General features: G+C 38.9%; 2 protein-coding genes across 2 annotated transcripts; both read left to right on the top strand.

Annotated features, from left to right (window-relative positions):
- Positions 1 to 1155: 1155 nt before the first annotated feature.
- On the top strand, positions 1156 to 5089 carry LOC129309153 (receptor-like kinase TMK4). The gene is made up of 2 exons (XM_054950555.1): positions 1156 to 3506; positions 4201 to 5089. Exons 1-2 carry the CDS (start codon positions 1247 to 1249, stop codon positions 4713 to 4715), a joined length of 2775 nt encoding a protein of 924 aa, XP_054806530.1. The 5' UTR covers positions 1156 to 1246; the 3' UTR covers positions 4716 to 5089.
- Positions 5090 to 8147: 3058 nt separating this feature from the next.
- LOC129308267 (subtilisin-like protease SBT3.9) lies at positions 8148 to 13021 on the top strand. The gene is made up of 10 exons (XM_054949331.1): positions 8148 to 8388; positions 8476 to 8567; positions 8651 to 8748; positions 8829 to 8984; positions 9069 to 9739; positions 9823 to 9914; positions 10233 to 10475; positions 10559 to 10673; positions 11443 to 11635; positions 11725 to 13021. The coding sequence occupies exons 1-10, from the start codon at positions 8266 to 8268 to the stop codon at positions 12291 to 12293; spliced, it is 2352 nt and encodes a 783-aa protein (XP_054805306.1). The 5' UTR covers positions 8148 to 8265; the 3' UTR covers positions 12294 to 13021.
- Positions 13022 to 13676: the final 655 nt, after the last annotated feature.

Below are 13676 nucleotides of genomic sequence, written 5' to 3'. Positions count from 1 at the left end.
ACTCCAAGCCTGCCTCCCCTGCCACTTGTCCGTGATATGATTGTGTCGACACGTACACACACACACACACACACACACACATTCTGCAACACTTTTAATTATCAACGAGCCATTTTCAGGAATTGAACGGCCAACAAATGACCTCAAATCTACTAAATTGTTTTCTTGTCCCTTGCAATGCTTGCTCAGTCGTTTTTCTTGCCCCAGAAATCACAGTTCCTTTCTCATTCATTATTCCGCCCCGCTGAAAATCACCCGCGAACTGCTGTTGCGAATAAGACCAGCAAAGAACGATACTATCGAATCTCACTCGGGATACATCAAAAATCATATCACCTTCCTGTTTGATTTCATCATTACTTGCGGCATCGTTTTTTTTTTGGCCAACGTAATTACTTCAGGATTTTTTTTTTTATAAAAGGGAAAACATAATTTCTCCTGGGTTAGCGCTATATCCTTTCTAAAACCCAACGCGCTTAATGCATTACAATCATAATTTAATATCTACATTTAATGTCAACAAAATTATCTAAATTTATAAAGCCTGTCAATTAAATTTTTTTCTTTGATTCGATACAATCATTTTAACTCAATCAACTAGTTGTATAACGTGAAAAAAAATTCATGCGATGATTATTGACGATTAGCATTCCTAATTTCCACTTGTTGATATAATTTTGTTTAAATTCAAGGTGCCATTTTTAAAACAATATTTCAAGTCTCACTGGATTTAACAATTAACAAATGAAATAAAAGAGGATCGATTATTAGTTACGGATCTTTCATTAAAAAAAAAAAAGTTACGAATCTGTTTATAACTTGTTTGTTAGTTTGTGAAGCTACTGTACTTTTGCTTAACACCAATGGTCATTTTAATTTCAACTAGACAAATGACCGAAGATTAAATTAGAAAATTTTATTTTTTAATATGTCGAGTTAAAAATAATAAGATTTTAAGAACTAAATTACGAAATTATCGTTAAAATTAAAACAGAACAAGAAACAAATATAGATGAAATAGAATAAACCCAAAAGTGACCATTACTTCCATAACTGCCACATGAGTATAATGGGGCCCACCACCACCCAATAGTCCATCACCGTTACCCACACCCGGCCAATTTCTCTCGTCCAAAATTCCCTCCCTCCTCTCTCTGTGACATACACAGCTTGTACGCACAAACGCGCACACAGGCATTAATATCTATCTTCTCTTCTTCCCAGTCTCTTCTTCTCCAGATCTCAAATGGCTCACCCGAAACTGAAAACCCTAGTTTCTCTCTCTATACTCATTTCCTCTCTCCTCTCCTTCGCCATAGCCGATGATGCAGCTTTCATGTCTAAGCTCGCCAAAGCCCTCTCCAATCCCTCCGGCTGGTCCAGCAGCACCTCTGTCTGCAAATGGGACGGCGTCAGTTGTGACAGCTCCAACCGCGTCACCTCTATCAACCTTGCTTCCAAGTCTCTTTCTGGCACTCTTCCTTCTGATCTCAACTCTCTCTCTCAGCTAACTTCCCTCTCTCTTCAGGACAATGCCCTCTCCGGTCCTTTACCGTCTCTGGCAAATCTCTCGTCCCTTCAAAGTGTGTTTCTTGACTCCAACAATTTCACCTCCATTCCTGAAGGTTGCTTCCAAGGGCTCACCAGCTTGCAGACCCTCAGCTTGAGCAACAACGCCGACCTTGCACCCTGGTCGTTTCCGACTGATTTGACCCAGTCTTCGAATCTGGTGACTCTTGATCTCGGAACCTCTAATCTCGTGGGTTCTTTGCCAGATATTTTTGACTCCTTACCGAGCTTGCAGAAGGTGCGTCTTTCTTACAACAACCTCACTGGTGGGTTGCCTGCCTCGTTTAATGGATCTGAAATTGCAAACTTATGGCTTAACAATCAAGTCAATGGATTATCCGGTACAATCGACGTGTTATCATCGATGCCCCAGTTGTCTCAGGTCTGGCTTCAGAAGAACCAGTTCACAGGTCCCATTCCCGACTTGTCCAACTGCAAGAGTTTGTTTGATTTGCAGCTTCGGGACAATCAGTTAACTGGTGTAGTCCCACCTTCTTTGATGTCTCTCTCGAGCTTGCAGAACGTTTCTTTGGACAATGATAAGCTGCAGGGCCCGATGCCTGAGTTTGGCAAAGGTGTGCAGGTTACTCTTGAGGGGAATAGCTTTTGTAAGAGTAGTCAGGGATCTTGTGATGATCGTGTTACGACGTTGCTTGAGATCGCTGCAGCTTTTGGGTATCCGATTAAGTTGGCAGATTCATGGGATGGCAATGACCCCTGCAATGATTGGAGTTCCATTGTGTGCACAGATGGAAAGATTACCACGGTGAATATGGCGAGGCAGAATTTCGGGGGAACAATTTCACCTGCATTTGCAAATTTAACGGATTTAAGGAACTTGTATCTGAATGGCAATAATTTGACTGGCTCAATACCCGAGAGCTTGACAACTTTGCCTCAACTTAAGATTCTTGATGTATCTAACAACAATCTATCTGGAAAGGTTCCCAAGTTCTCATCAAAGGTGAAGCTGACATCTACTGGCAATCTTTTGCTTGGAAAAACTATTGGTTCCGGAGGAGGAGTAAATGGAACTAGTCCTACCACAGGTTCTGGTGATATTTCACCGGCCGGAAGTCCATCTGGAAAGGGAACTAGCACTTCCTTGTCATCTGGCTGGATTGCAGGTATAGTCATTATTGTCCTATTTTTTGTGGCGGTGGTGTTGTTTGTCTCTTGTAAATGTTATGTAAAAAATCGTCATCAGAAATTTGGAAGGGTTAGCAATCCTGAAAATGGAAAGGGAGATGTTAAAATTGATGTATCGGGTGTTTCCAATGGATATGCTGGAGTTCCTAGCGAGTTACATAGCCAGAGCAGTGGCGACCGTAGTGACCTTCATGTTTTTGATGGTGGCAGTGCTACAATTTCGATTCAAGTTCTTCGCCAAGTAACGGATAATTTCAGTGAAGATAACATTTTGGGCAGGGGAGGATTTGGTGTTGTTTACAAAGGGGAATTGCATGATGGAACAAAAATTGCCGTGAAGAGGATGGAATCTGTTGCGATGGGAAGCAAAGGATTGAATGAATTCCAAGCAGAGATTGCAGTCCTTACTAAAGTCAGGCACAGGCATTTGGTTGCTCTTTTAGGATATTGCATTAATGGCAATGAAAGGCTTTTAGTTTATGAGTACATGCCTCAAGGCACACTAACACAGCATCTTTTTGAATGGCGTGAGAAGGGGTGCACTCCTCTGACTTGGAAGCAAAGGGTAGCAATAGCTTTGGATGTGGCAAGGGGAGTGGAATATTTGCATAGCTTAGCTCAACAAAGCTTCATTCACAGAGACTTGAAGCCTTCAAACATACTTCTAGGTGATGACATGAGAGCAAAGGTCGCAGATTTTGGGTTGGTTAAAAATGCACCTGACGGAAAGTATTCTGTTGAGACCCGTTTGGCTGGAACTTTTGGGTATCTTGCACCTGAATATGCAGGTAGGAAATTTCAGCTTGTATTTTATTTTTATGGTTTTTATTTGTTCATTATTTCGGTTATAACTTTTGGTACAGCTTCATGATTTCTGCTTGGCAAGCCTTGTGTATTTCAGTAAAGGAGGAGAAACCTTATCATTGGAAGAAGCAAGAATTCATGTTGGATTCTTAAATAACGTGGCTACTAGTTGTTCTTTTGACTTCTGCTTTGTGGCTAGTTCTTTACATTTTCTCTTACGTTTCATGAATTATTTTTAGCACCATTTTGTGTCCTGTGATTCTCCTTGGTAGATGGCTCGGGGAATTTTATATGATGTGCCATAATTGTATATGTTAAGTATTCGTTTTGATGTGATCAATTCTTCCGGTTGATAATAACCATGGATTGCTGTGTTTTTGGAGGTTTAGATAACAGTTCCTTATGCATACTAATAATTGGGGCATTTACATGGTCACATTTTTCATGATACCTCGTTATATCCTTGTGACCGTACTTTTTTATTCGCTAATGGTAAGATGGATTAATTCGGCCTGCGTTACAATTTGTGCATCGTGAAACTCATCCTGTTCACTTCTGGTTTGAGAATATATCTTCTCCTTTTGTACAATTGCACATGTAGCCATGTAAAAGCCCAAAAAGAATGATACTCAAAATTCCTTTACTTGCAGTTAATGAATTTCTTGTTTTTGTTGCCAGCTACTGGAAGAGTGACAACCAAAGTCGATGTTTATGCATTTGGAGTTGTTTTGATGGAACTGATCACTGGTAGAAAGGCATTGGATGACACTGTCCCAGATGAAAGGTCTCACCTAGTGTCATGGTTCCGCAGGGTTCTAATCAACAAAGAGAACATCCCGAAGGCTATTGATCAAACTTTAGACCCGGACGAGGAGACAATGGAGAGCATATATAAGGTGGCCGAGCTTGCAGGGCACTGCACTGCTCGCGAGCCATACCAAAGGCCAGACATGGGCCATGCAGTGAATGTGCTGGTTCCTCTCGTGGAGCAGTGGAAACCAACTAACCACGAAGAAGAAGAAAGTTATGGAATTGACCTACACATGAGCCTACCTCAAGCTCTGCAAAGATGGCAAGCCAACGAAGGCACTTCTACAATGTTCAATGACATGTCCCTCTCACAAACCCAATCAAGCATCCCTTCTAAACCTTCGGGATTTGCAGACTCCTTTGGTTCAATGGATTGCAGGTGACAAGATTGGGATCCCGAGAAGAGACATCATCTAGGCACTTTTCGCTTGGTCAAAGGACGTACAATGAAAACCGAAGGCCGTCAGGCTGCTTGATCTAGCAGCATCACCAAATAGTAGCATCACGATTTTTTTTTAATTATTTGAAATAAGTTTATCATTTTAATTAATTTTTTTGCGGGTGTTCTGGGAGTCTACGCAAGAAAAAACCCGGGTATGTCTTAGTTTGACTTTTTGTGTCCGAGTCTTCATTTAGTGGAAAGGTTTTGTTTTGAAGGGGGGGGGGGAGCTGGAGGTGGGAAGGGCCCGTAGGAATGTGAATTGTATGTATGATATTCTTTTTACGAGATAAAAGTATATTTTAATGCTTTCAATGAGATTAGTGGAGTGATATTAGCAGGGTTTTAAAAATTGGATCGAACCGGTCAGTTCAACCGGTTGAATCGGGAACCGGCTCCTGGTGCGGTTCGGTCGACCCTTAAAAACTGGTTAGCAGAGAATCGGTAAAATCGGTCAAAAACCGGACCGGTTTTCATGAAAGAACCGGAAAAAATTAAAAAAAATAAAAAAATAAATTAAAATTAAAATTAAATTACATCTTTCTTGATATTTAAATGAAAAGCTTCAGTTATAATTAATATTAATTATGTATTTATTAATAAAAAAATTATATTATCAAGCATCTATAATATATTTTTGAAAAAATGCATATTTAAATGTATTTTTTATTTAATTATGATATATAAATTAAAAATATATTAATTTAATATCAACCGGTTCGATCATGGTTCGACCAATAAACCGTGAACCAGTGTCTCGTTTGGTTCAATGACCGGTTTGGTTTTTAAAACCTTAGATATTAGTCATGCTTCGAGAAAGCGTTTTGAGATCAAATTTGAGGGCATCACCGCCAAAAGCGCGTAAGTGAACCACAATCAGCGGAGAATTGCGTCAAGATGCGCGGGGAAAGTAACAAGGGCCTCACTCTCACACCAATAAGTGAAGGATTTACAGATAAAAGTGGGTAATAGCTTTATTCATGAAAGAGGCTGAGGAAAAGCAGGGATGACTTTTCTGGAGAAATGAAAGGGCACATGGTGTGGGGTCCTCCCCCTCCCCCTCCCCCTCTGCTTTGTTTAAGGCAGATGGCTTTGTAAGATGGTTTGGGTTGGATGTATGCTGCTGGATTTTACCTTTTAAGCAACGTTTCATCATGTCACGTCCTCTTGCCACATTATTGTTTATTATTTGAGAAGATGGATTTGGTAGTTGTGTGCAGCAACATATATCGTGGACACCTGTTTTTGCGTTTCTCTTTTGGAAGACCATTAGTCCATGAGTTGCTAGTTCTTCTGGTTACTTATACAATGTTTTATAGGTTGAAAGGATTTTTAAAAAAATTAAATGAAAAATATAAACACCTCTTTTTCAAGTACATTTTTTATTTTCTTCCCAAAAATTACTTTTTTATTGTCTTACTATCACATTTGATCACTTCTGTCTCATTGGACCACCCCCAATCACCCCCCATCAGAAAGCCCAAAAAAAAAAAACAAAAGGGAAAATCTCCTCCTCGATTTAACAGTGTCATTCTCTCAATTTTGTTTACGGTGATGCTGGACCTGCGTTTAAAATGATCAGTGTAATTAGAAAAGAAGAGTTTAAATACACAAAAAAAAAAAGAAAGAAGAGAGAAGAGATTGCCTTGTGGAGTGGTAGGTGCCTCAACAACGTGCGTGTTTGAATTAATTAATGGATCAATCCAATGATCCATAGATTGAGGCAAGAATAATGGGCTGACCAACAATGTCCATGTTGAGCTTCTACTTGCACTCTCACTCTCTTCCATTGAATTAGCGCCAACTTTATCAAGTCCTTTTGTTATTCTCTTTGTTTTTTTTTTTGTTTTGTTTTGCCATACCAACTAATACACATAAAATTGAGCTTTGTTAATTAATTAATTAATTAATGAACTAGCGTTTCCGCCACAATTCAGTTCCAGCTATTTCAGAAGAAACACGTGTGCGCCTCGTCATTTGAAGGCAGTTTTAGTTGTGGTTAGGCTGGCCTCAGCAACTTGACAAAGAGTAGGTAATGCTCACGTAATTCGTATTTTTAATAAAATATTAATAAATCTTGCAATTCGAATTACTTGCAGTCTACAGTATGATTAAACACACAAAAAGAGAAACTAAATCTCAAATATTATTTTCGTGCCATTCTTCTATTCTAAATGCGTGACTACAATGATTCCAATCATTCATTTGCTGATAAAATAAATTTTAAGAAATATCAATCTAAGACATCTTAACAAAATTCAAAACAACGATTATACGGTACTTATTTGCAGGTAAATTTGGTTTACAATAGAGAATAATTAATTCAAATAATTATAACAAATGTAATCATAGGGAAGATAGATTTTATTAATAAATAATGTGTTTAACACGTCAGATATGTCTGTACGTAATGCATGATTTCCTAAATCCAATAAGCGAGGACGGAAACATAAGCAGGGTTTATCTCTTGGGACAAAACAACATAACTATGATTACATTTACATAAGAACTGGAAAATCCAGAAAGATCTAATCATTGTGGGTGCACGTTTCTATTTCAACCAGTCTTCCTCTTCGTCACTGTGCCACTTCCTCATCCAAATAACATATCAGAACTGCATGCAGCCTGTGATGGAAATTGGAAACAAACCCTGATAATGAAACTTGAAATTAAGTCATATTATAATCACTTCCAACCTTTTTTGAGAAGCCAGCTTTCTGAAGCTTGAGCATCTAGGCCCTTTGAAATTGAAATTGTAGTGGGGTTTGCACATTGAGAGGGCAATCTTACTTTTCCCTGAAAGAAATATTATGCTGATTCCCCACCCATGACTGTACTGTGATTGGATAAGGCGGAAAAGCAAAAGTTGAAATGGGAATCTCAGAAAGAGGAGGTTGAAATGAACCCACCATGATGCATACAACTGATGGCTACAAAATGAAATGAAAGAAAATAATAATGTCGCAGTGCTCAACATGGAGAGGTTTTCTGGTACAACACCACCTTGAAAAGCATCTAGGTGGACAACTTTCAAAATGGACTCCAGTACTGTTTGAAATAATGTCTTGCAACTTGTAATGATCCTCTTGTAAAATCTCGTCCTCTAAAATTCACTTCTAATTTAAGAGCAACAAAAAATATTATACCGGTCAATTTTATTGTTAAAAAATAGCAGAGCCAAAAGATATATATATATATATATATATTCCCAATCAGTGCTTTGATAACTTACCATGAAGTTGTATCTGTATACCGTCATATTTTGCACTGCAAATACATTCTGCTTGTAAGAGTATTTCCGCTTGCTTTTTCTCTGATTGAACATAAAGTGCAAAAGTGAACCAGATAAAAGAAAAGGACATAATCTTTTGTCACTTCCATAAAGTTCTATAAACATCACACATAATGGGAAGTCAATTTTATAAAACACAAGAAATTGCTGCAACTCTCAACATGCTCTAAATTTTCTGAAGCCTTTGAATTTCTCTCTTATAATGGATAGCAATCCAAGAAACTGGAGATGCGCAAGTAAAAGCCACTTGTTTGTAATTTTTGCCCTTCTTTTACTCCAAAACTGTCTTATCATTTGTGAGATATTTGCTGAGGCAGAGAATAGTGTGAGTGCAACTTAGCTTCTATCTCTGCAATTACGTCCAAGTCTGTATTTGAGCATGCATGCTTACTAATCAAAGGGATACTTACAGGTTCACATCGTGTATATGGGAGATAAGATATATGATGATCCAAAAACTACAAAAAAGTATCACCACAAAATGCTAACTTCATTGTTAGGAAGGTATGACTCGAATTCCTGATTCTTTTTTCAATGAGAGCCACGAAGATAATAATAACGGCAAGTGTTTCGCTTTTGCAATGAAGCAAAGAAGCAGCAAAAACCTCAATTCTTTACAGCTATAAGCACGGGTTTTCTGGGTTTGCTGCAAGATTGACAAAATCTCAGGCAGAAGAAATTGCAAGTATTTCGTTTACTTTCATTTGAACCTTTGATATGCAATCCATTTCATCACCTTTAATAGCAATGAACTATCTGGTGTAGAGTTTCCGGGTGTTGTCCATGTCATTCCAAATCGTATTCTCAAACTCCATACAACCAGAAGCTGGGACTTTATTGGGATTAGCCACCCCTTCTCAAGAACTGCTTCTACAGGAAGCAGCTTCGGTCAAGGAACCATCATAGGTGTCATAGACTCAGGTACTAACTATCCTCTTTCATAAAAACAGAGAAATAAACTAGAACACACAACAAATAGACTAAGATGAATTTGGTTTCTTGAAGGAATCTGGCCTGAGTCTGAAAGTTTTAACGACGAAGCAATGGGTCCCATCCCGCCACGATGGAAAGGCATTTGCCAAGGCGGACAGAACTTCAATTCCACCAACTGCAACAAGAAGATAATTGGCGCTCGATGGTTTGCAAAAGGAATACCAAACCAGACTAAGAAGCTCATCCATTCAAATAACAGCAATGAATTTCTCTCAGCAAGAGATGGTGTTGGTCATGGCACTCATACCGCTTCAACAGCAGCAGGGTATTTTGTAGGAAAAGCAAATTATAGCGGACTTGCAAGTGGTTTAGCCAGAGGAGGTGCCCCTTTGGCTCACTTAGCAATCTACAAAGCTTGCTGGGGCATGCCTGTTGGAGGTTGCACAGATGCTGATGTCCTAAAAGCTTTTGACAAGGCTATACAAGATGGAGTAGATGTCTTGTCTATTTCTCTAGGCATTGATGTTCCTTTGTTCTCATATGTTGATCAACGTGATACAATATCCATCGGTTCCTTTCATGCAATTGCCAAGGGAATCACAGTTGTTTGTTCTGCTGGGAATGATGGCCCCAAATCACAAACCATTACAAATACTGCACCTTGGCTAATTACAGTTGCAGCCACCACAATAGACAGGGGATTTCCATCAGCCATTACTCTAGGAAATAACCACACATTCTGGGTATGATCAACCATTTTCAAACCAAATCAATGAAATGGCACTCTTGATTAAAATGTAACACAGTGAGCATTGATCTAACGCAGGGACAGTCCATAGATACTGGGGAACGTGATATTGGATTTGTAGGGCTTACATACTCTGAACGCATAGCGCTAGATCCAAAAGATGATTTGGCGTAAGAACCCTCCTGCGCATTTATCCATTTTTGCCTTTTATTTTCCTGAGACAGTTTGGCCCATAACCTGTTTGCCTCTATGTGGTTTAAAGTGTTTCGTTCAACTCCCTAATAGTCTTTTATGTTTTCTGTCAAAATTATGACAGAAAATACAAGGTGGTCAAGTACTAAACAGACCGCAGAGAAGTTGAATGATACCCTTTGAACCACAAGAGAAGGAATTTGTTTCAGGTCAGAACATATGGGACTAAACTTTAAATTACTCTTGTTGTCCCATTCATTTAAGTTTGTCACAACAGTCCATATCTTTCTTTCTAGCAAGGACTGCCAGCCTGGAAGTCTGAATGCAACAGTAGCAGCAGGCAAAATTGTTCTATGCCTCTCGGAATCAGACCAACAGAATATCCTTTCTGCATCAATCACAGTACAAAAGGCAGGTGGAGTTGGACTAATATATGCGCAATTTCATGAGGATGGGCTCAGCAAATGCGGTTTGATTCCATGTATTAAAGTAGATTATGAAGTCGGAACACAAATCATATCCTACATCAGAAGGGCAAGGTGAGGAACCGTTAATGAATTGACGACATTACTTGCTGAATCTTTTTCAGAGTTTAACAATTGATTTTGAGGATACGTTGAAGGTTCCCAACTGCAAAACTGAGTTTGCCAAAGACCGTTATTGGAAAATGGGCATCTCCTCGAGTAGCGTCTTTCTCATCTAGAGGACCAAGTACCATATCTCCAACCGTGCTGAAGGTATTCACACTTCCCAGGACTTCAAATTCTTAGTTATTAGGCATACATTTCCCCCTTGTTTTAATAAGGCCAATCTGTTATGAAACGGAGACAAGAGTGAACATAAAGTTGAAGGGTTTTCGAGAGAGAGGCTTTAGAACATGATTGAAGAAGTTGACACCTCTTTTTTTTTTTTTTTTTTAACCAGAAAAAATTGACCCCTCTTTGCAATTCATAGTTCTGGGAAGAAAAAGATTTTGTTTTCTTTATGACCAACTTCTTCCAAAGATAAAAGCAGAGGTTGAGTTTTCAACTTGCCCTTCCTCTTCGCTTCGTTGATCGCTGGAAACAAATGGGGAAAAAAAAGAGAGGAGGGAGACGTAGAAAGACCAAGAAAAGGGACATTCACTTACAGAACAGATTTCAATCTTATTTACGTGTACTTCATGAATCATGCTGAACATTCAGCAAACAAAAAGACGTGGCACAGTTGTTGGTGTCAAAATAGAAAACAGCCGCTTGCAAATAAAGTGTGACATGAACCGAGAGAACCATCCCAAGAAAGAAAACCAGAAGCGTACAAGATACCAAGGCACTACAACTTGTAGTCACATAGGCGTATAATTTATGTTTTCAGGGGAGACAAATGAAGTTAGAAAACGTCTATGAAGTCAACTCTGATATAGTAAACTTTCTTATCAGCATCTCACCATAAATTAACAAGGCATTACTCTCACTCTGTTTTTACTTGTATGGTGCCATCATCAACTTCTACTCGGGCAATGATAAGCCTGACATAGCTGCACCAGGTGTGGACATTTTAGCTGCATATCCGCCAAAAGCCAGGACGCCAAACAGTGGATTTGCCTTCTTATCTGGAACTTCAATGTCTTGTCCTCATGTAGCAGGAATAGCAGCTCTCCTCAAATCAAAACACCCAACATGGTCACCTGCAGCAATAAGATCAGCTCTTGTAACAACAGGTGAACCAGTTGGAAACCATCCCACCAAATGCTTTGCAGTCATTCTTCGACCAAACCTAACTATTTATAATTACTAATGCAAATTGCAGCTTCTCAGACTGCAACTGATGGAGACGTTATATCTGAAGAGGGTTCTACTCGTAAAGCAGCTGATCCATTTGACATAGGGGGTGGACTAGTGAACCCTAACAAAGCCATTGATCCAGGGCTCCTATATGACGTTAAGTCCCAGGAATATATTCAGTTCCTCTGTTCTCTGAGCTATAGCAGTGGATCAATCAGCAGAATCACCAAAACAATCAGAAGCTGTGGAAAAGAGAAAAATCCAGGACTGAACCTGAATCTTCCCTCTATATCAATTCCAAATCTGAAAAAGACAGTAACAGTAACGAGAACGGTGACAAATGTGGGAAATGTAACTGCAGCCTATAAAGCTATAGTGAAGGCTCCATATGGCACAAAAGTTAGAGTTAAACCTCAACTTTTGAGCTTCACTTCAGCAACCCCAGTTCTTTCGTACAATGTCACTTTTGTGTCAACCCAAAAGTTGACTGGAGATTACAAATTCGGGAGCTTAATATGGACAGACGGCAAGCATTTCGTCAGGATCCCGATCGCAGTGCGGACCATAAAATTTGAATCCTATGCAGATTTGTAGGCTTTTATGTATCCATGAAATTGAATTACAACTAGTAAAGTTGATGTTTTCAGTCTGTTGAATAATACCGGCGGCAAACGTGTGTAACAGCAAACTCCCGACTGGTTGCTTGAGTCGTACCCAGAAGGACACTGTCCTTAAGAACTATTTCGGCACACCCTCAGACGGCCGGCAATTCCCCAGGATTAAACAAGCACTTCCTCGGTGGAACGAGGGAACAGAACAACGGAGACCAAACGTAAAGGAACCCACTACCTCTTGAACTCGCGCGCAGGGGGGGCGAATCGGCTGATTTCAACTGCGATTGCCCTGAGTTGGCCTGTCTCATGTGCGCGAGGCCACTTTTCTTCCAAGCCCATTTTACTAGCCCACTTCATTCCTTAGTATATATACACTAGGAGAGTCTTTCTTTTAATCAATGTGGGACTTTGACACACACACACTTTTGACACACATACAACACAGTCTTGCTAAGCTACTGACCCAGACCTTCAAATGTATTCACTTGGAAGAAATCGAACTAGAAAGTAATTCAAGCACAATGCTTCTTTCAAATAGGGAAGGAAAATCCTGATCCACTGATCCAGCATTTAGGGTCGTCAAGTAAATAAAACGGTTCTTTCTCTCCATATTCTATTTTGATATTTTCATGATGCGATTGTACTGAACTACTTAGGCAGGGGCTAGAGTGCTGGCACCCAGGAATCGAAAACATGAAGACATATCAAGGATCACACAAAAGTACTCTTATTATTATTATTATTATTATTTTACTACAGAACTGAAATCATATACTAAACAAGCGAGCAAAAGTTTACAAAGCGAAGGGAGGCTTAATCAGGAGCCTCCTCAACAATCACCACATCGTGACTAATACTCTATCAATATTCACCAACTTCAAACATTTGAGTATGACCGTGACAGATTTTGCTTTTCATGGCCAAGCTATCCTTCTTGTCTGCTTGCCGAGCAGCTAGACATTTGAGTGAATTTCTTCTTGTTTGTTAATGTTTGTATAAGAAGAATTAAATTTTCGTAAATCAAGCAAGAACAGGAGAATTTTAATTTTAAAAACAAATTAATCATATGTATTAATAATGAAAGTTAGTGATAAAATAAAGCATGAAAAATTTATGTTTTAGACCCTTTTATCAAAAGGAATTGATTAAAAAAATTAGGATAAATGTTTATTTTTGTCCTAAACTATTTTCATAGGAGTATCCAGTTTACTAATTTTTTTATTATGACAATATTGTCCTTGAAATAATTAAATTGTAACAATATTATACTTGACATTAAATGAGTAAACATTGACCACTAACTTTACTAACTTAAACTTAATGGCAGTAGCATGATTGCTACAATTTAATTACTTTAAGGATA

The sequence above is a fragment of the Prosopis cineraria genome, unplaced genomic scaffold (assembly GCF_029017545.1).
Source record: "Prosopis cineraria cultivar Desert tree isolate PC_DT_omini unplaced genomic scaffold, ASM2901754v1 PC4, whole genome shotgun sequence".
Classification (NCBI taxonomy): domain Eukaryota; kingdom Viridiplantae; phylum Streptophyta; class Magnoliopsida; order Fabales; family Fabaceae; genus Prosopis; species Prosopis cineraria.
Note: the sequence above shows the minus strand (reverse complement) of the source record. Positions and strands in the feature narration are given on the sequence as shown.